The 26,967-nt window shown below is 39.6% G+C and overlaps 3 protein-coding genes across 6 annotated transcripts in view; 2 read left to right on the forward strand and 1 right to left on the reverse strand.

Annotated features, from left to right (window-relative positions):
- LOC129725322 (uncharacterized) overlaps nt 1–26,967 on the forward strand; it is a 201,751-nt gene that overhangs the window by 94,472 nt on the left and 80,312 nt on the right. The window lies entirely within an intron of this gene.
- LOC129717369 (cell surface glycoprotein 1-like) lies at nt 13,524–15,994 on the reverse strand. Its single transcript, XM_055667247.1, has 2 exons — nt 15,587–15,994; nt 13,524–15,128 (listed from the first exon to the last, which is right to left on the reverse strand). The coding sequence occupies exons 1-2, from the start codon at nt 15,701–15,703 to the stop codon at nt 13,524–13,526; spliced, it is 1,722 nt and encodes a 573-aa protein (XP_055523222.1). The 5' UTR covers nt 15,704–15,994.
- LOC129725339 (uncharacterized) lies at nt 24,844–26,673 on the forward strand. Its single transcript, XM_055681022.1, has 3 exons — nt 24,844–24,994; nt 25,055–25,738; nt 25,802–26,673. Exons 1-3 carry the CDS (start codon nt 24,914–24,916, stop codon nt 26,015–26,017), a joined length of 981 nt encoding a protein of 326 aa, XP_055536997.1. The 5' UTR covers nt 24,844–24,913; the 3' UTR covers nt 26,018–26,673.

Consider the following 26,967-nt stretch of genomic DNA (forward strand, 5'->3'; position numbering starts at 1 on the left):
GGTCTTTTGGTCAAACTACCCCCCGTACGTGGTCTTTTCATTTGTACAGAAAGTATTGTCGTTTTTAAACTTATAGTATATTATATATTTCGGAAAAATATGTTTAGATTGATTCCTGATCAAACATAACATTGGTCAACACAGATGTACTCCAAAAGCTCAAACAAAAAAAAAATGAAAGATTATAGCTGGACCTATTTTTTCGAGAAGTTCATAAAGGAATCTCCAAAATAAGCCTATTGTGGAATGCGTGCGAATGCGTGCACATAGTTGAAAGTGAAGTTGAAGTTTTCTTTCGTTTCTCCATACATTTTATTTGGGAGCAAACAAAAATGTGCATGAAAGTAGCTTGATTCCCAAAATTATAGCAAGCTCAATTTTCATCCAATCGTCACGAAATTTTGGCAAAATATATTCCAAATATTAGGCAAAACGACAAAAATAAAATTTACGTGATACGAGAAAGTAAATTTTCCGACTTTTTCTGACTTCGCATCACTGTCTGATGAGTTAATAAAGCTATAAATTGAATAAATAAATGAATAAAAGTAAAATAAAAAAAGTGTAACAATGCATATTCACATTTTTAAGATCCGTACAGCATTTGAAACAAAAGCAGAATGGAGAGGGTTCCGTGCACTATTTGTGTTACTTAATTTTTTATCGTTCTCTTAGAACAATGTTATTTAACGTCAAGCTTGTTATTCTCCTCAATGTGTGAAAAGAGCTGAGTGAATATTCACCATTCCCTTCTTGCCCAGCATGAGCCGTGCATGTAGCAATTTTTTGCACCAAATTTCTTTCTTCTGCTTTCTGCTGTATTTCAGCCGCTCGCAGAAAAAATAATACACACACTTGCTGTTCACACCACAGCTGAGCGAAACAAGAGTGATGAAGCACTCTAGTGCGTATACGCAGAAAAACACCGTCGTACGCACTGCTGAGAAAAATTCGATAGCATTTGAAGAGTATACACTCCCACTCCACTTCTTCAAAATTTATTCTCTAGTCCAGTTGGCTCCTAACAATATATCAATATATGATATTTATAGGAAATTTTCCGGGGAAAAACTCTTCTGAAGATTGTAAGGCGCTACGATGCTTATAGAAAAAGTTATTTCTTTTAAACTGATTGAACATCTGACGAATGGCTCACCATTAAATTTTTTTAGCAATACTGCTGCAGCATGCTGCTCTTGCAAATTCAACTATGTAATAAGAAATTATATCGTGTAAAATTTATTTTGGAGGCTTTTTTTTTCTTCATCTATAATTTATTTGACACGGCACAAATACAATTTAATGTCTAACGGCGCCAAATATATCTGGTAGCTTACTTTCTAAAGTATCTTAATAACTAAAAGCAAATTTTTTATCCTCGCTGCCGACTACGAGCTGAAACTAAATCTAACTTAAAGCTAGAATATTTTGCATTAAAAGCACAGGTTTGCTGTTTGATGGTTTTCATTGCCATAGGTAAGCAGCATATTAAATTTGTTCCGCTGCTGGGCCAAGATATTACGGACTGGCATATTGGGTTGTCTCCCTCGGGACCTGAGAGTATCGTGCGGGTCTAGTTGCTGTTTCCGGATCCGGGGTCTTAACGTGCTCTTGTCGTTTGGTTGGATGTAGGCGGAAGGGAATAGGATTAAACTGGGGCGTGGATGGATTTCAGGAAAACGTATATAAGGGACATGTAGGATAGGTCACGGCTCGCCAAGACATCACGAACAGGAACAGCCGGCTGCCTACTTTCGGCCTGCAGGGAAGCTATTAATCTAGACCTGGCGTCACGGTGTACAGGGCATGACCAAACCACATGCTCTATGTCGTGATAACCTTCACCACAGGCACAGATACCACTTTCCCCGAGCCCAACACGACGGAGATGCGCGTCAAATCTATAGTGATTGGACATAAGCCGGGACATCACGCAAATGAAATCCCGACCTACATCCAACCCCTTGAACGGGTTCGTCGACACCTTGGGGATTATGGAATGTAACCACCTTCCCAGTTCCCCTCTGGTCCAAGCATTTGGCAACTGATGATCGTATTCTGACGTACAAGTGCGAAAAAAATCATTAAAGGCAATTGGTCTTTCATAAATATCACCGTTTGTTGCGCCCACCTTAGCCAAAGAGTCCGCTTTCTCATTGCCCGGTATCGAGCAGTGAGAAGGGACCCACGCTAAGGTAATCTGAAACGATTTTTCGGATAAAGCACTCAGATGTTCCCGTATTTTCCCCAGGAAATACGGAGAGTGCTTAACATCTTTCATCGATCGGAGAGCCTCAATGGAACTGAGACTGTCCGTAAAGATGAAATAATGGTCCTTGGTCATTTTTTCGATAATCCCTAGGGTGTACTGAATTGCAGCCAATTCTGCGACGTAAACAGAAGCAGGATTATCGAGCTTATGGAAGACGGTTAAATTGTTATTGAAAATACCGAAGCCAGTGGACCCATCAAGAAGTGATCCGTCAGTGTAGAACATATTGTTGCAGTTGATGTTTCGATATTTATTGGAAAAAATTTTGGGGATCTGCTGCACGCGTAAATGATCCGGGATTCCACGAGTTTCTTCTATCATGGATGTATCGAAAAACACAGTAGAATCAAAAGTATTTGATAAGTCGACACGATTTGGAATATTCGAAGAAGGGTTAATATTTTGGGACATATGATGGAAATACAATGTCATATAACGGGTTTGAGAATTAAGTTCGATTAACCTTTCAAAATTTTCAGTCACGGGACGGTTCAAGACCTCACATTTGATAAGAATACGAGAAGACAGGCTCCAGAAGCGGTTTTTAAATGGTAGTACTCCAGCTAATACCTCCAAACTCATCGTATGGGTCGACTGCATGCAACCTAAGGCGATACGCAAACAACGATATTGTAATTGCTCCAGTTTGATCAAATGTGTGTTTGCGTCGGAGCGGAAGCAGAAACACCCGTATTCAATAACAGACAATATCGTTGTTTGGTAAAGCCTTATAAGGTCTCCTGGATGGGCTCCCCACCATTGTCCGGTTATTGTACGAAGAAAATTCACTCTTTGTTGACATTTTTTCATCAGATACCTAACGTGACAACCCCAGGTGCCTTTAGAGTCGAACCAGACACCTACATATTTGTGTACCAAAACCTGAGGAATCGTTTTACCCATTAATTGTGTTTGCAGCTGAGCAGGTTCAAGCTTCCTAGAAAAAACTACTATCTCAGTTTTTTCCGGAGAGAATTCGATACCTAGCTGTGAAGCCCAAGCAGACAAATTGTCCAAGGTATCTTGGAATGGTCCTTGCAAATCGGCAGCTTTGGCTCCTGTAACAGAGATTGCACTGTCGTCTGCAAGTTGTCTTATCGTGCATGAATTTGCCAGACATTCGTCGATGTCATTCACATAAAAGTTGTAAAGAAGGGGGCTTAAACATAAGCCCTGGGGAAGACCCATGTAGCTAATGCGAAAAGTTGCCAAATCGCCATGCGTAAAATGCATTTGCTTTTCGGACAACAAATTGTGCCATAAATTGTTCAAAATTGTAGAAAATCCTTGTCGGTGAAGTTTACCCGAAAGAATGTCAATAGAAACGGAATCAAAAGCCCCCTTAATGTCCAAGAACGCAGACGCCATTTGTTCTTTGCGAGCATACGCCAGCTGAATATCTGTTGAAAGCAACGCAAGACAATCATTCGTCCCTTTGGCACGGCGGAAGCCAAATTGAGTATCTGATAGTAGACCATTTGATTCGACCCAATGGTCTAAACGACGGAGTATCATTTTTTCCATCAATATCCGGATACAGGATAGCATTGCAATCGGCCTATAAGAGTTGTGATCAGAAGCTGGTTTCCCTGGTTTTTGGATGGCAATCACCTTCACTTGCCTCCAATCCTGCGGTACAATGTTTTGCTCCAGGAACTTATTGAACAAGTTCAACAAGCGCCTCTTGGCATTGCCAGGTAGATTCTTCAACAAGTTGAATTTGATTCTATCTAACCCAGGCGCGTTATTGTTACAGGACAGGAGGGCAACTGAAAATTCTGCCATCGTAAAAGGTGATTCTCGGCCCGGAGACGCATCGCGAACAATGTTTTGCTCAGGAACAGAGTCCGGACATACTTTCCTAGCAAAATCAAATATCCACCTACTTGAAGACTCCTCGCTTTCGTTGACCGTTACGCGATTCCGCATTCTTCGGGCTGTGTTCCAACGAGTGCTCATCGATGTCTCCCTCGACGTCTCGTTCACGAACCGACGTTTCTTTGCTTTAGCCAAGCTTTTAAGCTTGGTATCAAGCTCCGAATACCGTAAATAGTCGCCAGGTATACCTCCCTTCTGGTAGGCCAAAAACGCGTCGGATCTTTGCGTGTAGACATCGGAGCACTCTTGGTCCCACCACGGAGTGGGAGGCCGTTCTTTGATCGTTACGCCGGGATATTCCTTCGTTTGGGCTTGCAACGCGGCGTCGAGAATCAATCCCGCGAGGAGGTTGTATTCTTCAAGTGGTGGATGATGTTGAATCGAATCGACCGCTTTTGAAATCATTTCCTCGTATAACTTCCAATCGACATTTCGTGTGAGGTCATACGGAATGTCAACTGGTCGCATGCGAGTTGACCCGTTATTAATTGAAATAAGAATAGGCAAGTGGTCGCTACCGTGAGGATCGAGGATTACCTTCCATGTGCAATCCAACCGTAGCGACGTCGAACATGAGGATAGATCCAAAGCGCTTGGGCGCGCTGGAGGTTTCGGGATACGTGTCATTTCGCCGTTGTTTAAAATAGTCATGTCGAAATCATCGCAAAGGTTATAGATTAAAGAGGAGCGGTTATCATTGTAAGGGGAACCCCAAGCCACGCCATGAGAGTTGAAGTCTCCCAAAATCAAACGTGGCGAGAGAAGAAGTTCTATTAAATCAGAGAGCAGCCGTTGCCCAACCTGTGCTCTGGGAGGAATATATATTGAGGCAATACAAAGCTCTTTACCTTGTATTGTCATTTGACATGCGACAACTTCGATGCCTGGAATCGAGGGGAGGTTAATACGATAGAAAGAGTAGCACTTTTTAATCCCTTAAAGTACTCCTCCATATGGGGTGTCTCGATCAAGGCGAATAATATTAAAATCATGGAAGTTGAGATCAATATTTGAAGTAAGCCAAGTTTCACAAAGGGAAAATGCATCGCATTTGTTTTTATTTATCAAAACTTTAAACGAATCAATTTTTGGTAAAATACTTCTACAATTCCACTGTAAGACAGAGATAGAATCCTTCATATACGCAGTTGAATTAGGCATCGAAGGATACAATCGCTGCAAGGAGGGGCCATTGGCCAGTCAACTGCTCCAAAAATGATCTAACTGTTGGGAGGAATGCTGTAAGAAAAATTTTAATTGGATCGGGTACATTGAAAGTTTCAAAAATCCAATCCACAATGTCAGAAAATTTCACTAATCCAGAGTTTGTTTCATCAACTGGGAGTGCTAAAGGAACAACTGGGGTTTTAGATGTTCCTGGCAGTGCTGGGAACTCCTTCTGGGACTTTAAATTTGCAAGCCCAGGAGGAGTTTGCTTCGGTTTTTCCGCAGCACTGTTTGGTTTGTTTGTAACTTTCATTTCACTTTGAGAAATCTTAGGACCTTTTCTGGGAAGTTTAGGAGAGGAAATATTTTTCCTCTTTCTAGACTCCCCAGGATTGGCGTAAGATGTTCCCGCTGGTGAATCGTCAGAATCGGTTTCATCAGAGGACAACAGATCAAAAGGGTTTGATGTAATGGGAGAAGTGGTAACGGTCTTCTTCAGCATCTCAGCGTAAGAACGCTTCAAACGCTCTTTGAGAGACCTCTTTATTTTATCCCTGCGCTGCATGTACACCGCACATGTCGAGAGCTCATTTTGACTCTCCCCACAGTGAATGCATTTTTTAGCATTTTTACTGCCGGACTCATCCGCATGATTATCCCCACACTTGCCACAACGTGCCTTATTGCAGCAGTAGGCGGCGGTGTGGCCTAACTGCTCACAATTCAGGCAGTTCATGACGCGAGGCACATATAATCGCACAGGGAGACGAACCCGGTGGATCGAGACGTGGCTTGGTAGCGCTGACCCGGCGAACGTAACTCGAAACGAGTCTGACGGAGTGTATACTGTTTTGCCACCGATGATCGATGCTGACCGCAATTGCTTGCAGTCGAGCACCTTTACATCGGGACAGGTTTTGTTCTTAAAGCACCCTTTGGCACTTTCCAATATACACTCGACGGACAGACTCGAATCGGTTATGCCACGTCTCGTGCGGGTATGTAAAATCATTAGGTCAAAAATCAATCAATTTTCAATCGTTTTCCATCTCCGTGAAATCATTTCACCATTCAAAATGGTCGTGAAAAAATTCCACGCGAAACGTCGGTTTTTTCCGTTTTCACTTCATTCATATGACACTCATAATAACCCAGATTTAACGGAAGATGTCACTTTGCGACGTTTTTCTCACTTACGTGAGTCCCGTAATAGGACTTCATTCACTTCACTCTGATTTCACCGTGAAGTGACTCCCGTAATAAGCACCAATATAATCTAAGAACGGGGACAATCCGTATCAACCGATCCGTATGTAATAAGTAATATAATTCGTTGGGAGTGACAAAGCTAAGAAAGTACACTCCTTTCTTGACCTGGGATGGAACATAGGTATTTCCCCCTTATGTTCGGGGTTTGAAACCAGGGTCCGACGCTATGCATTTACTCGCTTTAACTCTTACGGTTGGAACTTGAGTACTAACTCTAGTACTAGCATTTTAGCTTATGGCGCCATTACTCGCTCTCTGAAAGGAATATGAATTAGGTAATGAATTTGAGTTCCATATATACTAAGAAATGGTCTATATCTCCTGTTTTTCAAGCAAAATAAATGGTTCCCTCTGACACTTCGCGTACACTAACATGAGTCAACCCTCGCTTGTAAACAATCGCATGGAACGAACTCACCATCCAGCATTACGTTCTTGTCGACGTTCTGCCTTGCCGGACCTAAACGGCCACTGAAATCGAAACCAAAAATGCTTTGACCTTGAACGCCCGCAGCGACACGACGAAATGATGGTTTTGATTTCTAAATTTTCCACTGTTGTCACTGTCAATTTTTCCGTTGCGCTAATGGGGCTCTGATGCTACCACGAACACCTGTTTCTACAATTTCGCTGAAGGTTTGAAGGACATTATGCCGGATCGATCTGGGATGGCATTTTTTCTATTCCTGATTCACTTTAATGACAACACCTCAAGCACGTAACAATAAAACACCATTGCACTACTGGTAATTCATAAAATGTACCACAAGGAACATAATTTTCGATTTTTTCTAATAACATTAAAACCACGTCAAAAATTTACGTCTGTTCGCGCTCTAGGCTTGCTGCGATCACCTGATATACGCATGTTTGGCTCTAGAGCTCAAACTGGAAAAAAATAAAAGATACTATAATCAACCATTTCAGTGAATTTCAGTGCCTCTAGCTACCAGCATTTTTTCACAGACTTAAATGAGTTTTCTCGCGAACACAATGTTGAAGCGACGAACCTGGAGAGTAGTTACTCTGTGAAACTTTGACGGAAGTTGACATGTTTTTGTTCAATTATCAATTTAGCACCACCCTAATAATGCTGAACCACCCTGATGAAAACTGGCAGGACTCAACAATAGCATGATAAATTGTATAGCCGAGTTGCGCGCTGTATACAGGCTGAGGAACAATTATCCGTGTTTTTTGTTTCAGTGTATAACTAAGATTTGACAGATGTCCAAATGAGCTCACCTATGCAATTTTTAACCTTGGCTATATGTAAACGAAACCACGAAATCCCATTGAGTGCCATTATGAATTACGCAGATTCTGTTGAAAAAATTTATCGATGGATGCCATCGCACAATTTTTTTCACCGATGAGAAAATTTTCACTGTGGAGCAATTTCATAACCGCCAAAATGACCGTCAGCTTTTGCCTAAAGGCTCTTCTAAGCGTATGAACGTAGCTCGATCACATAATCCAGTTTCGGTGATAGTTTGGGCGGGAGTTACGGCTACGGTAAAATCCCCTTAATATTCTTTGAAAAGGGTGTAAAAATCAATCAATTTGTTCACCAAAAGCTTTTCCCCAACACAGTGGCACCTTGGGCACGTGTACATTTCGGTAAAACTAAATGGACATGACAACAAGATTGGGCTCAATCGCATGGAGCGAAAAAACACTGGACCTCTGTAGCAGACTTTTACAGAGATATTTAACTTAAGATGAATGGTCTTCAAACTCTCCTGATTTAAATCCAATGGACTATTCCGTTTGGTCTATTCTTGAATCCAGAGCCTGTACTAAACCACACAAATCATTGTATCATTTGAAAGCTAGTCCAACCAAAGCCTGGGGGGATGCCATATCTGTGGAGAAACTATCGTTCATCGTCGATAATTTTCATAAACGGTTGAAGGCGTGCGTTGAAGCCAAGAGCGGACTTTTCGAGTCCATGATGTGAATATTACAAACCATGCTAATGTATCTACATTTTGTATAAATATGTTGTTGTTTAATATTGAAAGAATAAAGTTATGACTAAAACATTGAACACGGATAATTTTTCTTCACCCTGTAGGCCTGTACATGCCTGTATGCGTTGCAGCACTCGGAACAATGATATTGTGTTTCACTTTAACAATCGCTATCGGACAATGTACGATGTTTAGATATAAGAGACACTGAATAAATTACTTTTGGAATCAGACAGAACTAAAGGTAATAATTTATTTAGTATGTCGATTCAACAGTTTTGCAATGGCTAGGGGTACTAAAATTCACAAGAATGGTTGAAAAGCTAAAATATTTCTAGGGTGATCATTTTGAGCTTCGGGGCAGCATTATTTTCGCTTTTTTCGACCAGTGTTATCATCATATAACGTTGTCTGAACATCAAATGAGTATCCAATACCACACCAAGATCAGGTACATTGTCACTGCATTTTAAATACGTATCCACAATGCAGTAATCGTGAACCAAAGGCTATTTTTGCGACTGAAGCTGATAACAGTGCATTTTGTGATGCTGTTTAATATACAGTTAGAGCTACACTATTGAGCAAACAAATCTACATAACTTTGAAGTGTCACGCAGTCGTCGATAGATTTTATCAGTAAATAGATTTTAACATCATCAGGATAATCTAATCTGGATCCATGAGGCAGCAACCAATTGACATCGCTTAGGAACAGTTAGAGAAGTAGTGGGCCCAAAATGCTACCATGTGGTAGCGGATCAAAAATTAACAAAATTGTGATGATCCCAACTTGACGTTTAAGTTCCGGGATAGCAGCTTAGGTCGGTTCAGCTTAGCGAGCAAATATTAAGCTCCACCCGGTCGAAAACCGCTTTGAGATCAGTGTATATGAAATCAATTTGGTTACCCTGCTCCCTAGTGTGCAAACACAACCCAACAAACAATTTTGTTGCTTAACAGCTTATTAATCTTTAGTCCAGCTGAAGTCCATTTAATGACAGCTTAACAAGCCGTAAATCAACAAAATGGTTGGTTGGGAACGCAGTTAACCCCAATATAATTGTTGTTACTTATCAGCCTGGATATATTCCGTGTTCGGAAGTTGATATGTAATTTTTCACGCGGAACATAACGTGTTCATAGGCAAAAATTTCGAAAATCTTTGAAAACGCGCACAATAAAGTAATTCCACGGTAATGTTTTACATTCTGCTCATCACCTTTCTTAAATATGGGAAACATGTGCGATGACTTCCAACTTTTGGGAAACTTATGGTTTCGTTAAAGAGTGTGCTGAATCTCTCGTGTGATTGGCAATTTCAACACCTCACCTTATATAGATTCTTATATGTATTTAGAGCTAGCTAGTTTAGGCAGATATCGATTGGAGGCATTTCTCATCCTATGATAGGCACGAAGGCTGGCATTTTTTTGTCTTTTAAGTCGGCCTAATTCGCTGTTACCCCTTACTGGTCTTCAGCGTGGGCATGCTCAGGGAACGTAATCAAAGCAAAGCCTTGGTGCAACATTCCGTATCGGAACTCGACCTTCTGTTTACTATACACAGACTTCGCAGCCGACTGTTAAGTGCACAGGGCAATTACGGGGCCAGCGCTACGATCCTACTGACACTAACAGTCTCTCCCGAGCCGGGACTCGAACATACGACGACTGGCTTGTAAGGCCAGCATCGTACCTCGAGACCAGCTGGGAGCAACTGCCCGAAAAAAAATTACGATGTACTTTGCGGTGAAAACAATAAACGGACAATGTTTTTTATTGTAACCATAAAAAACACGGTTTTTTTTATTGTAAGCTGGCAAACGATTGTTGTCATTACCATGTTTCAACAACGTTTTTTGTTGTTGAATCTACCATCGACAATAATTTTACCATGAAAAACATTGTCAGTGACTTCTAAATGTATGGGAAAAATGCCTGTAAAAATGCTGTTAAGATACATAACGACCCCCCTTTTTCATTGTAAAAATGGCAAAAACGATGTTTTTTATTGTTCTGGACAATGATATTTAATGTAAAATTGATGTATTTACAATGAAAAATATAGTTAAATTATGGCATAACTATGTACAATTACAGCAACTTTTAAGGTTTTTTTAATGTTATTTTTTTCGGGAGGGAACGTACAAGGAAATTAATTACAGAATTTTAGTGATAAAGTTTTGAAGCATTTTTTCAATTCCTGCATTTCTAAGAACAATTTTATATCGATGATATGTATAATCTGAGCAATTATTATAAATCAAAAAGCTTATAATGATAACCTTTGTAAATGCATCCATTTTTATGTTATTTTAAACAAATTTTGAAAAATTATTTCCAGAAAAAAAATTAGAAAACATTTTAATTTAGTGTGTATCTAAAATTTGACGGCTACTTTGACGTCACAAACTTTGGGAATTTATACCACTATGAATTTTTCAATTTGTTTCACTAACTTTCGTCAACTTATATTCAAAACAATCTTAATTAAAATTGGAATAGAATGCACTGTCAAGCGCTGCAAAATATTGCTTGACAACTTAGAATATGTTTATTTGCTTCAAATTTTACTTTTGAGACGTAAGGCGCTTCTCAATTCGCCTGCTGAAAAATAACATTGGAATCGAATATTTTGGAATTAGCTTTATCATAAACATACATTATATAGATCCTACAATCATCTCACATGTTCAATGTCGCCTAAAAATTATTAATTATTATTAAAAAATATTGGCCCTGTAAATTGCGTAAATACTTGACTGGTTCGTTTTGTACAGTGCTCCCCTATCTAAAGAATAGTGGTTAGATTAGTATTTTAGTTTCTATACTTCTAGGTATTATAGGAAAAAATATCCTATACAATGTTATTTATTTTGAAAAATAAAATGGATTTTTTTCATGAAACAAACTAGTTATCTAGCAATCAGCAGAGCTATTTTAATTCTGAAAGTCAGAGTAGGCAGTGTGAATTTGCACTCGTATCCAAGTGAGTTTTAAAACTTGCTTGCACATTTATTTTCGGTTTGCACGTGAACCCTACTAACAGTTCAGTACACTTAAGTTAGATTTGAGTTTGAATCCTGCATAACAACAATTGCATAAAAATCGAATTGCGATGAAATTCGTGCCCCGTCTGCTGCAACAGTTTGTTGTAGTGTCCTTTGAAAGCATAAACTCGATCTAAAAACAAAACTCATCGCGTCACATCATCGCCTGCATCGTTGAATACATCGTGCACTGCATGCATTGCACGCATTTAAACTCAATCGATCAGAGTGTGCGGTGCGAAAAAAACTCAAACTATCGAGAGGAAGCAGATTCAAGTTGAACTCAAATCTGGAAAAGTGTTACTCAGTTCAACTTTGCACGAGTTTATGCCATCACTGCTGAAAATAGTATTGGAGAAAAGCGTGTTCTACTTGTAGGAAAATTACCCAAGGCTTTTAGTAAGCTCGATAAATGCTTCCTAAATATCAGGAAGCGTGGGTACAAGGTTGCAACGATATTTATATTACATTTTTTCTAAACTACCGTGCCAGAAACTAGAAACCTTCAATCATGCAATGTTCCGACTCGGAGAGCTGGTTTATGTGTTTTGCATTAAGATAGTGACGATAGCCCTACCATAAGTATAGATACTACAACACTGTCAGTTACACTTTCTACATTGAGTAAAAACTCGAAAACAGTGAACCGGGTAACACTTGGTAATAGAACGAGCAGAACCATCAAAGAGAAAGCCGTTAAGTTTAATTCTGTTCGGATTGATTTTGCGTATGCTTGAAGTCACCATCATACTTTATTAATCAACTATAACACAAGTTGTTTGGCACTACTCCAGACAACCTATATTTGCAGTGCTCAACTGTTTCTGAAACGTCTCGAAAGCTTTTGATTGGAGCACCCCATCGAAGCAGCAATTGTTTCTGGAAACTCTGGACTTCAGTTGCTCGCCCAAACTTTCAAACCGCTCGAGTAGAGGCTTCAGAGTTTGCCCGATTCGATCCGTAATCTGAATAAATAACTGAAATAACATCTCTCCACACTATAAGATTTTAAAAACTTACCATTTTTGCCGTGCATCTGCCAAAATTAAGCATTGAAGAAATCATTGTCCCGCCTGCTTGATTCCTACATTCATTAAATTCGTTCATGAAATCGTTAGATCTCTGTAATAGGTTACTGATTGCAGTTTCGTGTGAATTTACAAGCTTGTGAACCCGCCCTACACAGGATTTTATTTTTCGCTGCAGTGCCTCCTGATGAGGTTTTAAAGCTTGCTGGGCGCTATCACTGCAAGCTTCTACTTTTTCACCACAGCCGGCCGTCGCATTTTCGGAAGCAAACTTAGCACGAATTTTCTCTCCTACACCCGCCGACAGCGAGTTCATTTTTTCCCGCACCGATTGAATGGCTTCTGCTTTTTTCAGCCGAAAGTTGTTCAATAATGACTGCATCTGTCCCGGGATGGCGTCCAGCTGTTCTATCATTTTTTTGGGATCCAAAAGTGATTGAAGCCTGGAGAGTGCCGTTTGCGGCACATTTTTGTGATGGTCGACGTTAGGCGACTGGTGGAACATGCCTTGCACTAGATCGAAAGGTAGCTCGAAGTTTAGTTCAACGTCGGATCCCTGTTGGCAGGGCTGCTGCAACTCTAAGTCCAAATCTTCACCGAATTCTCTTTGCAATGATTCTTTGTCTAAGTCACTCCAGAGGTCGTCATCGTCGAAGTCATCTAGGTCATCCAGTGAGTCAGTTGTTGCATCTGACGCTTGTTGGTCATCTGCCAGGCGTACGAAAACAGTGTTGCCACTCATTTTTTTCTGGAAGTAAATAAATTAAAACTTTTTTTTTTGTTTTTCTTAATAATATGACGTCTTTCTTTTTTATTATAATTATTATAAAACAGCTAGTTGTTTGCAACACATAACTATTTTATTCAACAATTCAACTGAAATTCTACTCTACTGTAAACAAGTTTGGCTTGTGGTTTTTACAAGCTGTTGCATTATATTCGTAGCGTTTGAATTTAACGTTCGGTCGAAGCAGTTGTTGTTTGAAGTGATCATGGATTTCAGCCGGTCGCCCAGGTTTGCGATCCGCTCCAGGATAGGTTGTAACGCTTTCTCGATTCTGCCCTTTAACTGGAACAATATTTGTTATCAGGTTATCAGCCATAATCTGTTGTGTGTTAATCATATTTTGAACGTTTCCAACACACGATCCAATTCGGTTCTGCAATGCCCTTTGGTACGATTGGTATACTCTCTGAACGTGTTTCATGCACTGTTTAGCCTTTTCATCGCATAAATTCACACTGGCTAAATTCTGGGAAATTTTCTGTTGTACACTCTCCGCTATGGAGTCCATTTTGTTCTTCACCAACTGAATGCCTTCGGCTTTTTGCTGGTTGAATTTCCCTATCATAATCTGAATTTTACCGGGAATTCTGTCCAGCTGATCCAAAATCAGTTGTGGGTTAAGTAAGGAATGGATTGTCGACACGAAAAAATTCAGAAAGTTTTGCACTTGAAAAGGTACGTTTTCACCGCTCGTATTTTGAAACATGTTCCGTAATAAATCGTGTGGAAGTTCGAGTGTTGGAAGAAAGGTTTCCGGTTGCAAGCAGACGTTACTGTCAATCTTCCTCGGGTCGAGGTCCAACTCTGTTCCGAATTCCTTCGGTGGTTTCTCCGCGTCAGACCACAGATCTGCTCCTTTTTGCCCGTTTGACGATGGATCTTCAGCTGGTCTTTCAGATGCTGTTGGATCCGTTATCTTTGGATAATTCTGCATCTGGTGCTGTTCTGGTACGTCTTCTTTCGATTTCGATGGATTCTTGGCTTCCACTGTTGTTTGTTTGGGCTTTTCCGTTTTACTGGCTTCTGTTGGAATAGACTCGTTCTGAGGCTCATTCTCTGCAGGAGTGCCATTCGATGAAACGTCTTGATCGCTGTCAGAATCCTTCACGGTTGTTGCACTTATAGCGTCTGGCGGGTCAGGGGTGCCAACTTCTTCCGGATTATCCGTTTTGTTATCTTCTGTTTCAAGGGGTTCAGTTTCTCGTGAAGGTGGAGCTGTTTGCTCTGGTTTCTCAGGATCATTTTGTTTTGTTGTATTCTCGGGCTTTTCTGTTTCTGCAAGAGCTTTTCCGTCTGGTTGACTCTCGTTTGATTCTTTCGCGGTATTCGGTTCCTCTGCTGGTGTTGGAGTAGTACCAATTGTTGAATTTTTCACTGGTGTTGCACCGTCTTGTGGGTTTGGAGTGACAGCAGTTGTTGCTTTCTCGTCTGGTTGACTCTCGTTATGGTTACTGTTACCTTCTGTCGATTTTGTCACGTCACTATCCGCCAGTGTTGGAGAAGTGCCAATTGCTTCACTGTCTTGATCATCGTCAGAACCCTTCGCAGTAGTTGCATCATTTTCTTCTATTGGGTTTTCCGTTGCTGCGTCTTCAGGTTTCTTTTCTTGTCTTTCTTCAGCTTCGGGCGCTACAGTTTCTTTGTCTTCGCCGTCATCTGTTGCCGCTGTTTGTTCAGGTTGGCTCGTGGTGGCTCGAATGAACTGGAAAATCACTAGTGAATTTTTTTACCCCACAACACCGCTAACACAATTGAAGCTCTTTGTAACGACTATCTTTATGGCGACCACGCCTGTAAAAATTCAATTATTTCAAAGAGCTTCCATTATATTTTACAACCACTTCTTTCAAGCACTCTACCTTGAATATTGAATAGAATCAACAATAAAATAAAATGTTATGTCTTCTTGTATCGCACCACAAATACAAGTTGCCGAAAACAATTCCTTCGTAATAGCCAAAACCGATTCACCTTCTCGAGCAGGATTAGATTTATACATGTTTCATAGCTCGCAGTAAATTAGCTCATTAGATTTTGTTTCCACCACCATAAATCTGTCTATTCGTTGTAATTTTGGGATATAGGCATTTGTGCACTATGTATGTGTGTGCGTGTTTGTCCCTCAAGGCGTGATATTAATAATTCCCATCACTTACTCACCTCCATTACCAGTTTTCCCATGCCAGGAATATCTATCTCGAATCCATTTGCGGTTGGCATCCGATAAGCACAGAGCCCGAGGCAAATCAATCCCACCAGCAGGAGCATTTTTCCCATTCAGTTTTTCGTACTGTGGATGGTGTCCTTCGCGTGGAATCTAAGCGCACCGACACGTAACCAGTGTGAACGACTAACCTTGACTTAGCGCTGGGGAACCGGGCTGGCGTAATAAGCAAAATAATGGAATGGACGGTGCAAGATATCCTCGATTAAATATGATTGTCCACAGTCCAGGATGGGACACTGGGCTGCGATAGTACGTGCCAGAAAGGGCAATGGCGATATTTCTTACAATCTGGATGCGTACGGTGGACGGTGGAACTGGGGTTTCTCTAGTCGGACACTCTTCAACTGACATAGTGTGAAGTCTAGTAGAGAGCGTGCTGCTATTTGTAGACTTTGCAATGATTTAGCAACGCAGAGCGCCCGCTGAACCAACACAGGCGTCGACAAAGGTTTACACCGGATAATGATCCTGCTGTATAAATATCAAATACGGGTTATGAATATTAATACCGAGTTTACAATGGGTTGCGCTAGAATTAATTTATTCTCTAGATAGCCGAACAGAACGGAATGAATTTTGAAGATATCTTCTAGCTACAAAAACTGGAATGTCGTAAACCGAATTATAATAGAGATGAGATTCTATAGTTAACCTTTGAGTTTCATTATGTTTTAGCTAAGGACTTGTTTACAATTTGAAACCAACGTTAGATAGAAATAGCAGAGTTAAAGTTTGTATGTGACAAAAATCGACTACTTAAACTTATGCTTACGTTAACGTTGTCTGCAAAATCAACCAGAAGTGAACTTTTTATAAATTCTTTATCATCTGTGAATGCAGTTTCTGTCTACTGTGTAGAAGCTGTCATCCATTATTCATATAGTTGGATCCAAGCAACACGGCAAAATTCAAGATTCACAGTTTCCTGGAAAACGTGTTTGAAAATTAGCATTAGAAATGTCTACGGTATAGAGAAACTGCTCCATTATTTATCTAAGCCCATATATTCATCTCATACAATATGAAAACACAATTGAAAACAAAAAAAAAACACATATTTTTTTCTAAAACCAATCTGCCAATCCATGAAATGGATTCTTCGTAGTTCACTTTAGACTCCTCATAACGTATATTCCTCAAAAACTCACATAAAAGCACTAAATTTGATATTATAGTCGGACATCTGCACTTGAAAACTTATTTAATTCAATCACCAGAAAACATCAGAAAACAAAATCAGCGCATTGTTCTATGCGGCTACAACTCGTTCAGCAGCCAACCAAAGTTTTTCTTTTCATTACTAGCGGACCACTTTTTATTTTAACCACTAAACAAAATCACTCACTACACTAAGAATACTTCAATCTTTTAAACGTTCACCTCAAATTATCAAAAACCAGCTTGAATTAGCAGAAATATATCAGATGAGTTTCTACAAATCCTAAATTTTAACTGTATGTATTTTCATCTGTTTTCACTGCGTTGAAAAAAATCAAATGTTGTCAAATCAGTTTCTATTAATACGAAAAAATCATACTGAAAATGTTGAATTATTCCGACATAATTGACATAGATCTACACCACTGTAGTAGTTACCTAGGTTACCAATTTTGCACGTAAACAACTGCAGCGGATATCTAGGTAACCTACTAAGACAGGCTGCGGCTACGTTCATTCATGATCAACAGTATGATGAATATGGGGGCGTCGTGAGATAAATAATTGAGCAGTGGTTCAAGTTTTGAGATGGATATGGAAGCGTTGTGAAAATGACTTGTTTCACAAAACTCGGGATAAATCTAGCTAATTTTAGTAAATATACAATGCTAAACGATTCCAAAAGTGCACGTAAGCATATTTAGATTATTTGTTCAATGATTTCGTGAAAATTTGGTGTTAAATCCGGGCATTCTTCGTGATTATCGGCTTAATGAGATGACTAATGGCTCTCAATGAATGTGGAAGGATGATTTGAGTTTAGGATGAGAATCTACAAATTTCAACATAGAAAAAGTGGTCATTTCATATCAGATTCACGAGTTTCTAACATTGATCGATCAGAAACTCTGATACGAATCGATTGGATTTTTGAGAGAAAATAATTGATTTAATTTACTCATAAATATCAATCAAAAACATTATTAAAATCAGTTCGTAGAAAATGATAAAACTGTGGCATGGAAGAAAGCAAAAATCTGTGGCATGGGGAGCAAAGTTTTTCGAACTATTTTCAAAGTTTACTCGAAAATATTCTATATAGGTACATTGCGTATTGTATCTGTAAACTATCAGAATCCAATCACCCACCGATTCATTACAGAAATACATATTTTTTTTTGAAATGAGGGAGTTTCCCAGCTCGAAACTGAACGAATTAGAGATGACCAGCTTCTTCTGAGTTGGGCAGCCGTTCTCCAGTCACCTTGTACCACAGCAGATCATGCATCTTCTGCAAAGCGTACCACGGAGTCGACGGCTTCTTCCTGGCTCTCTGCTAAAGATAGTTTTGACAGCTCTCTCATCGGGCATTCTGGCTACATGTTCAGCCCATTGCGTCAGTGCCTGCGTCAGATGGAGTATCTTACAATTCATCGCCAAATATCAAGCGCAGAACTTTATGTTCAAAAATAGTAGGAGGTTGTAAGACTTCTCATCATTGTACCAACCCGCATAATTTACGGGTACTGGTCGTGGCGTTAGCAGCATTAGGCCTGGCTGTGCGTCTTTTTCTACGTTTACCACCCACGGGGTAGAGACGCAATCACGAAGAATAAATGTGAATTGGAACCGATACTAAAATATATACCCGAATTGCGAGAAAGTCAGTAGAGAAATAAATGAATGACGATGTGATAAAATAAACCCGTGCGATTGTCTTGCATACCTACAGAGAGGACTAACGCCACAAGTAGGCGGGGCCACGGATGTGGTATTATGGAAAAATGTAAAAAAGGCTGAGCTGAGCTGCGCACTGTTTTTAGGTATGGAGCCGAACGCTGGGCGAGAAGAACATTAGTTTTTCGTCAACTGTTCAACTGTCAACGAGCACATCGTTAAGATCTCACCAAAGACACAAGCGAGCAACGGACAGGCGGCAGAGCGGCCAAGCTCAGACTCCCATACTTTTGCTGCTACCAGGAGAAATACAGTAGCGCAACAATTCAGTTTTCGTTACACCTGCCAAGTACAAAGTACAATTGGCCTTTTCAAGCCCACAAACACGTTCTTGAAGCAATGCAGAATTTTCTTATCTTGAAAATTATAAAATATGCAGTACCTACTAGATGTGTGGTCCCCGTGGTTCTGTGGTTAGTGATGTCGGTCGGCTAGCTCTCCCACACGGTTGTGATATCGGGTTCGATTCCCGATCGAGTCGAGGATCTTTTCGAGCTGGAAATTTTCTCGACTCAGCACTGGAGCACGGTGTATCGTTGTACTTATCCTACACATGCAAAATGTGCCAAAAACAATATCGATAACGAATTCTCTCAACTAATCTAGTTGATCGAGACCACTATTAGCCCCAAGGCTAAGCGTGCGATATTGTTTACCTACTAGATTTATTTCAAGCGATTAAAAAGTGACGCTGAAAAAAAAATTTTTTTACCAAATGTGATCATTATATTTTAACAATCGAGCTATTTTAAATTATATTTTAAACTTGTTTGTTGTTGTTGTTGTTTCTTTTAGTATGTGTTATACTACTTAATTATATAATTATTATTATAGTTAAAAAAATAAAGAAATATAGTTAAAAAAAAATGAACAATAAGAAGAGAAGCGAGAATTCAAACTTTTCATCATTATTATCAACGTTCTGGCGAGTGGTTCAAAAATAATAACTCCTACCTACTTCAATCGAAAAATGTTGATGCACCGAAAAGCGAGGCGCCGCCCGTATGCTACGCAATGCTGCAATCAAATCAGCGTATGTTGCAGCAAAAACCATACAAACATAAAATCGTCGCCTGCTGTGCTGCGGCTAGTCTGCTTGTTACTGGTCGATCCGGTTTTCAGTAAATCATCCTCTTGCTACAGTGATCGGACTAACAATGAAGACTAAATTGTTGCATGCCTGCTTCATATGTGACTTATGACAGTTATACGTCTGATAGGCATGTCGTTGTTCGCTCAAGCGAACAAAGCAACAACAACAACAAATCGTTTACAAAGTCAAATCGTTTGTATACTTTAGTGTCGGCTGTGCTAGGGAATTCAAATTGGGTATGATTTTGAACCTGTTCACTTAAAAAAAAACTGTTTAAAAAAATGCTTTCATAAACTAGAGAAATTTGTTCTCTATACAACGAGATATCAATGACTTAACTTCGTTCAGTGGTAACAAAGTTGCAAGCATTTTAAATCTTTCATTTTGCCGTTTCACTCTGTTTTCGATATTTCGGAATGGCACCCTTTTAAAGTAAGACGTTTTTACGTCAAAACTCCGAGCGCTCGTCGATCAGTTTCCTTCAGCGTCCACCGGGAGGATCAGCGCACTATACAGCGCTAATTTTGTGCGAGTTTGTAAGCTACGGGACTTTAGCTGGTTACGTACTGAGTAGAAGCCCCTTTCGCAGCTGAAACTCGTCGCTTCACATAACGGCTCATATCGTTGTCACATGTCACAATTGTAATTTCATCAACCACTTCGTTCTCATCAATCGTCACTTCAGCACCAGCACCACCGACATTCCCACGCTCCCTGCCAGTAGCTGGTATGTACTTTGTTTTGGTAGAGTCAATTATAAGTCCCAACCTCGCCGCTTAAAAGGCCTGAAGCCCTCCTTCACGGCCCTACGGTCGATACCGAATGTGTCAATACCGTCCGCAAATAACTCGGCCTCTGTAGAAGCTATTCTTTTTCTGACTTAAACAAGGATCAAAATAAATCTATTTTTTGTTAGATAATGTTCGCGGTTATGGTAGATGTGGTACGTGTAGATGATCTGTTTGGATGACTTTGTGCGGTAAATAGTTGCAGAGGGGAGCGACACGACTGTGCAGGTGCTACAATGTTGTCGTAATAACTTATTACAATTCATGTTTTCAGCTGCAGAATGGAGCACAACAACTCTTTTTATGTCGGAATTGGTCTCATAAATGTTCATCATTTTTTCGGGAACATAATATAATGGACACTTTCCATATGTTTTTAGGATCTATTTTTATTATTTCTATTGCGTTTTCTACGCTAAAAATTTGAAAGTTTCAGCTATGGAAAGCAGTCAACCGAGATGTTCTTTAAATGCTCGAATACTTTTCATTATATTTCATAATTCATTTTTATCAATCTCACACTACATGTACATGATCATATTTACACTTTTACACTAATCCAATCAAATCTTGGCCATATCACTTATCAGATTACAGGGATGAATCTTTGTCGGAAGTTTTCAAACTCGTATTCCTTTGTTGGGTTGTTAGGGCGAATGTTTTCAAAATACCCGCCCCCACCTCGCACATTTTATGCACTGATTGTCATATGTGGTTTCGCGAGATGATGGCCGGAGTTGAGGCTAGAACCGAGTGTTCATGTAAACGGATGGTTATGAACGCAGAGTCCAGGCGATATATTGGTTCTCCTAGAATCCAGCGTAGCACCTGTCACTGAGAACGTCCGCTCGTCTGATATTGAGAAATTTGACCATCTGAATTGCGCTGCAAGATATAAAAAGCAAAGCCTTGGTGCAACATTCTGATTCGGAACTCGAACTTCTGTTTATTATACACAGACTTCGCAGCCTACTGTTATGTGAACAATCCCACTGACACTAACAGCCTCTCCCGAGCTGAAACTCGAACCTACAGCGGCTTGTTAGGCCAGTATCGTACCTCGAGACCATCTGGGAGATTGAAGATATCTATTGTTTATTGATATCATAATTGTGTACGGAGCATTTGGGTTTTATTTTTCGTGTAAGTTACTTCATATTTAATTAAAGAGGGATTTCAATTCCCAGTCATCCACAAATCGTATATCAATGTATGAAAACTATCGCAAATGTGGCTCAACGAAGTCGAAATCGTATAACACGCTTTTTATCATGCGCAGAAATGCATCTTTAATTGTATATCATGGTGGAGTCTTACCGATTTACGATTGTAAGCTTAGAGTTGTAAAACAGTGTTAAATCGGAACTAATGAATGTTTGTGATGCAGACTGGCTGGACAAGACATTTTTCCACTATAGGAAAAGGGGTCCACTATATGTTAATTTACCTAGGCTTGAAATGTTGAAAATTAAATTCTAAAAATGCACGAAAATCGAATCACTCGTACCCGACCTGTACCCGACCAATTGAGAATTTTTCAAACCCCTGCCCGACCCGAGCCCGAAGCCTTGGTTTTAAATTACCCGTACCCGACCCGAACCCGAAAGATACTTTTTGGCGTTACCCGAAACCCGACCCGACCCCGTGACCAGATTTGAACTCGCTAGACTTCAATATCTGGGGATACATGCTAGGAAAGTTGAACGACGTTGGGCACTTAGGTTGGGCACATTTAAAAAACGTTTGGCGAAGATTTGGGACGAATTGCCGAACGAAGATTTGCGTGCGGTTTGCAACGACTTCGAAAAGCTTCTACGGGCCGTTATCAAACACAAAGGTGAAAAATTTGAACTACATTGTAATTTTACGACTTATAGATATTATTGAAATCAAGTTAAATTTTATAACATAAATAAAGTGTATCACTTTCACGTGGCTACCTTGTATAAAAACTGTCGAAACTTGTTCGACTCAACTGTTTGTATGTAAATTGTGACTAAAGTTTATTTCGAGCTAGTATATTTTGGAACAGCTTTAGTTTAGCCCCAGCTTCAGACCCAGCATCTCCTGGCAATATCAAACGTTCAGAAGTTCGAACTTGGCTGCTTTGCCACTTGTATTCGGTGCCATCTTACCGAGATGCTTGTTGAGAAAAAACTTATGTAGTTCGCGACCAACGTTCGATTGAACACTTTCAAACAGTATGCAGCGCAGTCCGTCCTTTTTTCGAATTCTTCCATTCTACCACCTACGTCGCGTCGCCTAGTTATTGCGGAAGTTCTCTCCTTACTCTTTTTTTTATTTCATCATCACCTCACCATCTCGTTCAATCGAATTTACATCAACGTCAACGGAAATAAAATCTTCATAACGTGCTGGGCTTCAATCCCGGCAAGTCGAATACATCGTCTGCTGCGTGATGGCATCCATCCAGGGAGGTGTTCTGCCGAATAATAAAACTGTTCTGTTTCCGAGGAAATCGGGAAAGAAGCATAATTCGATTAATTAGCAGCTTTGTGGAGAGTAGAACCAACCGTCCTTTTATGAATGACCACATATTTTCAATTGAAGCAGTAAAAATGAGTTTTGTATCTAGTTAAATTTAAAAACACGATGTAACATTTTCATCGAGCGTGATTTAGTTTTACCTACGTTGTTTTGTTTTGACGTTAGGTGGATACTTTGTCTAAAATTGTGTTCCAGCAGCTTTCAACAGTCGATTTAACAACATTTCTCTTTTAGGTTACCAATTATTTATTAAAAAAAAAAAGAATTCAAAAATAATTATTACTGAAATTAACCGCTTCACACCATCGAATTGATTAACCCCAATCGAGTGTATTCGTGAAGCTATAGCGAGAGTTACAATGACATTTTTGTATTTTTACGCTAACTTTGCGGCCGTGTCTTACAAGCAACTTCATCAGCCTCTTTTTTTACCCCATGCTCGAAATCGCTATAATCGGTTTTTTATTGAAAATTTTTAAACCGACGTTAACAGTTATTTGTTAGAAACTTTAGAGTAACATTTTCGGTTATAAGGTTTCTCAAAAAAATGATCTCTTTTTCAAAATTCGCAATTTTCAAAAATTTGTAACTTTTGTGTCGTGAACCGATTTTGAATCTTCTGGAATCAAATTAAAGGGAACTAATGAGCCTTTAAAGGAAAAATATGGAACTGTACATTTATCAGCATTACCTGTGCGAAAATTAGAATACGAATAGTTTTTTGAAGGGAAGGTCCAATCGTTTGCGATTTTTTGGATTCCTCATGAAATTTTGTCCTAAATATAAAATCTGACGGAATAAAACAACAATCCTTATGAAATTTTATCTTAAATACCAGATTTTCACGAAGGTTTATTATTTTTATTCTGGAGATGTTTTTTATTTAGGCCGTTACAAATTTTATTTTCATTTTAAAGCTCAAACGGTTTTGTTCATTTCATTGGTTTTCCGACAGCATAAATGCTTAATTTAGCAACAAAGAAGTCAGGTGACAGCGAGAGTGTCGTCGAAAGGCAAGCGAAATAAATCCTAATAATAATAAAGTGTTATTTTTCAACATTTATTTGAGTGCAAGTTACAAACGTCATAACTTGCACACAAACTTAGATCAAAGATATTTCTTTTTTTCCGTCTCGGTGTTATTTATTTTTTGCCACCTCCTTTGCTAACTTTGATAACCTTGAACATAGAAAAAAATTCGAAATTTGTATCAGCCTTATTTAATATTTACCATAACCACCATGCGTCTCCATTGAAAAAAGTTTTTTTACTTCGAAAAATAACCTTCAAATTGTTATTGCTCACCAAATACATGCCAAATTGGCACAACTTGTATTGCATTTTGAAGATCGCCTTGTTCTCTAACCAATTTAAACAGTCTCATCATTGAAAATTTTAAATGCGATTGTTAAACTGTATTCAAAATTTAAATGTCAAGTGAAGCCAGATGACATCATCCGCGGGGAACGGGTTGATGAAAAAATAACACTTTACAACATCTAATATTTCTTCGAAGAGAAGCTTGAAAAAAAAACACAAAAAAACTCTCACCGCATTAAACTTGAACAGAACCTTTTCTCAATTGAAACAAAGCCAGCATTCCCGCGAAGCCACTCCACTATGCGTTGGCGTACAAAGTAATGACGGAGAGAGATGAACAAAAGCAGGGGAGAAAGCGCTTATTATCGGTTGTTTCTGGTCGATTGTGCAAAATCAATCAAACGTGCCCGCATGCAACTGCTGCTGCTGACAGGGACAAGCTTGTATCATGGATAATTAAGTTATCGTTTGCATAAAATAAATTCCAGTTGAATAAATAGGACACAATTGATGTTGATGATGTGCAAACTCTGCCTGTCAACGCTTGCAGAGTTTACACATCATGAAGTTGTTAGTTGATAATTGATAGAAGTGTGATTGCGGATGGCTCACAGCGTTCAGTTAGCTGCGAGGAGTCAAGCCCCACGCAATCGGAAATGAGAAACGAAGCAATTTCCGTGCTGTTAGTGTTGCTTCCGTTCTGGAGTGTGGTTTGGGCGGCGAGAGATATATTCGATGTATGTTGTGGTCGCAACTCGTGTTGAAATGTTCTATTATTGGTAAATTATTTTCTGCAGGGAATGACGATGGAAATCTCCGCGACACCGGCTGAAGACAGCTATGATGATACCCTGGTGAATGATGGGGAAAATGGTGCTAACACTTGCATAAACGACATCGTTCCGCAAGACCCGATCGTCTTGAGTCCTGATACCGGTCCGTTGAAGAAGTTTGGAAGTCTATTACAAAAAATGCCCGAAGCTCCACAGTTGCCCAACTTTGCCAACGTGCTTCAGCAGTTAGCAAATGCGTTCAAGCTTTCAAGGTTTTCCGAAATGAGCGATGTATTAAAACAAATTATTCGTTCTTACCGAGAGCCGCTCCAAGTGTACGGTAAGCAATGGGCGGGATTGTTTAAAAAGCGCTGCCAAGAAATAATGCAAAACGTCAAGACGGTTGTTGATGAACAAAATAAAAAAATTAGAGATTTTTTCTCCAATCACTTTGTCCAGTACAAGGATGTCTGCTTGCCGGACACAAACCAGTGTCTGCAAGGTATACAGACGAATCTTGAGCAGTACACATCGAAGCTCAACGAAAATCTGGCGGCTTGTAAACGATTTACGGATCGGCAGTTGACACAACATGCCCAGTGGGTGGCAAATGAGCGGAAGCAGCTGGAAAAGCCCTTTCTAAAACTGGACGGCTGCTTTAAGCGTGGCGCTAATGGGACGAATGTTGCCGTCTGCGTGGGGAATTTGGTAAGGTTTTATTGCTGTTCGCAAGCGGGTAATTATACGAAAATGGGTTTCTTCCGTCTCTAGACAAGCAATACGGTGAAGAAGCTCAGCGATGGAATGAAGAAGTTTTCTGGTGTAATCGGTGATGCGTCCGATAGTTTTGCTAATCGGATGGAAAAATTTCGCACCTGTGTTGTAGAGCGGAGGGAGCTGCTGCAGCGGGGTCAGCAACGAATTGCTGACCGTGGTACCCAGTGCTTGAAAAATCAGCCCAGCAAACAGGACGAACTATTTACTTAATAGAAAAATTTTCCTGCATTAGAAATGGGAAAAGCTAAATGTACAATTCAAACAATTGAAATAAAATGCATATGTTAGGAAACTATCACCGTACCACTCGAACCATTCCAATAAAAAAAAATAAATTTGCCACGGAATCAGCCTTGACTTAGCCTGTGCTTTGGCTTCTGACTGAGTTTAGCTCAGTGATTGTACAGTAAATTTTAAATTGCCAATAGTATGTTGCCTGAATGATGGTAATAAGAATATCAAGAGACTGCAATGAAAGTGTTGTACATATAAAAAAAATATTCAAGAATATTCTTAAAAGCTGTACTGACACATGCTATGTGTCCGCAGATACAAGTATTTAGGAATATAATTAATATAATATTTTACCTCGAACTTCTGAGAAAAAGAAATTTTAATGTGTGAAAAAACATTAAATTATGAACGGTATGAACCAGTTAGTGTTTATAACAAACTCAACTTAAGGACTAATTAAAAACTGGTTTATTTCTCAAACAGCTACATTTCGTAATAATGGCACGGCTCAGAATTTTCGTTATACAGTATAACTTGTACGACGAAGCATCCAATTATCATGTTTGAATATTCCGAAACACTGTTTCGAGAACAAGACTACACAGCATGAACTGATATCGCACCAGAGGACGACCTAGGAACAATATTGATGCTGCAGAGTCATGAATTATTCACCTGCAAAAATATATTTTGGTAAAGTGGAGCCTATGCTGATAGAAGCGTAAACTGTAGCCGTTGTTTCTCCGAATCAACCATACCACCGCTGCTAGTAATTTTTCCCAGAAAGCATTCTCGGATAAATACCCTCGTACTCACTAAAATATCTCGTGAATTTAATTCCAACGGGTTAGCAACTTATAATCAGTTTGTAACGACAGTATATAGCGTCGAACATGTTATATTCATGCAAATATCTGAACGGAGAG

Source organism: Wyeomyia smithii, chromosome 1 (genome assembly GCF_029784165.1).
Source record: "Wyeomyia smithii strain HCP4-BCI-WySm-NY-G18 chromosome 1, ASM2978416v1, whole genome shotgun sequence".
Classification (NCBI taxonomy): Eukaryota; Metazoa; Arthropoda; class Insecta; order Diptera; family Culicidae; genus Wyeomyia; species Wyeomyia smithii.

What these genes read in the sequence shown, in the direction of transcription:
- LOC129717369 (XM_055667247.1), bottom strand. Translation starts at nt 15,703, where the DNA reads ATGGGAAAAATGCTCCTGCTGGTGGGATTGATTTGCCTCGGGCTCTGT. An exon ending in TGGGAAAACTGGTAATGGAG is followed by an intron (nt 15,129 to 15,586) that starts GTGAGTAAGTGA and finishes GTGATTTTCCAG; the next exon opens with TTCATTCGAGCCACCACGAG.
- LOC129725339 (XM_055681022.1), top strand. Translation starts at nt 24,914, where the DNA reads ATGAGAAACGAAGCAATTTCCGTGCTGTTAGTGTTGCTTCCGTTCTGG. An exon ending in CGGCGAGAGATATATTCGAT is followed by an intron (nt 24,995 to 25,054) that starts GTATGTTGTGGT and finishes TATTTTCTGCAG; the next exon opens with GGAATGACGATGGAAATCTC. An exon ending in CCGTCTGCGTGGGGAATTTG is followed by an intron (nt 25,739 to 25,801) that starts GTAAGGTTTTAT and finishes TTCCGTCTCTAG; the next exon opens with ACAAGCAATACGGTGAAGAA.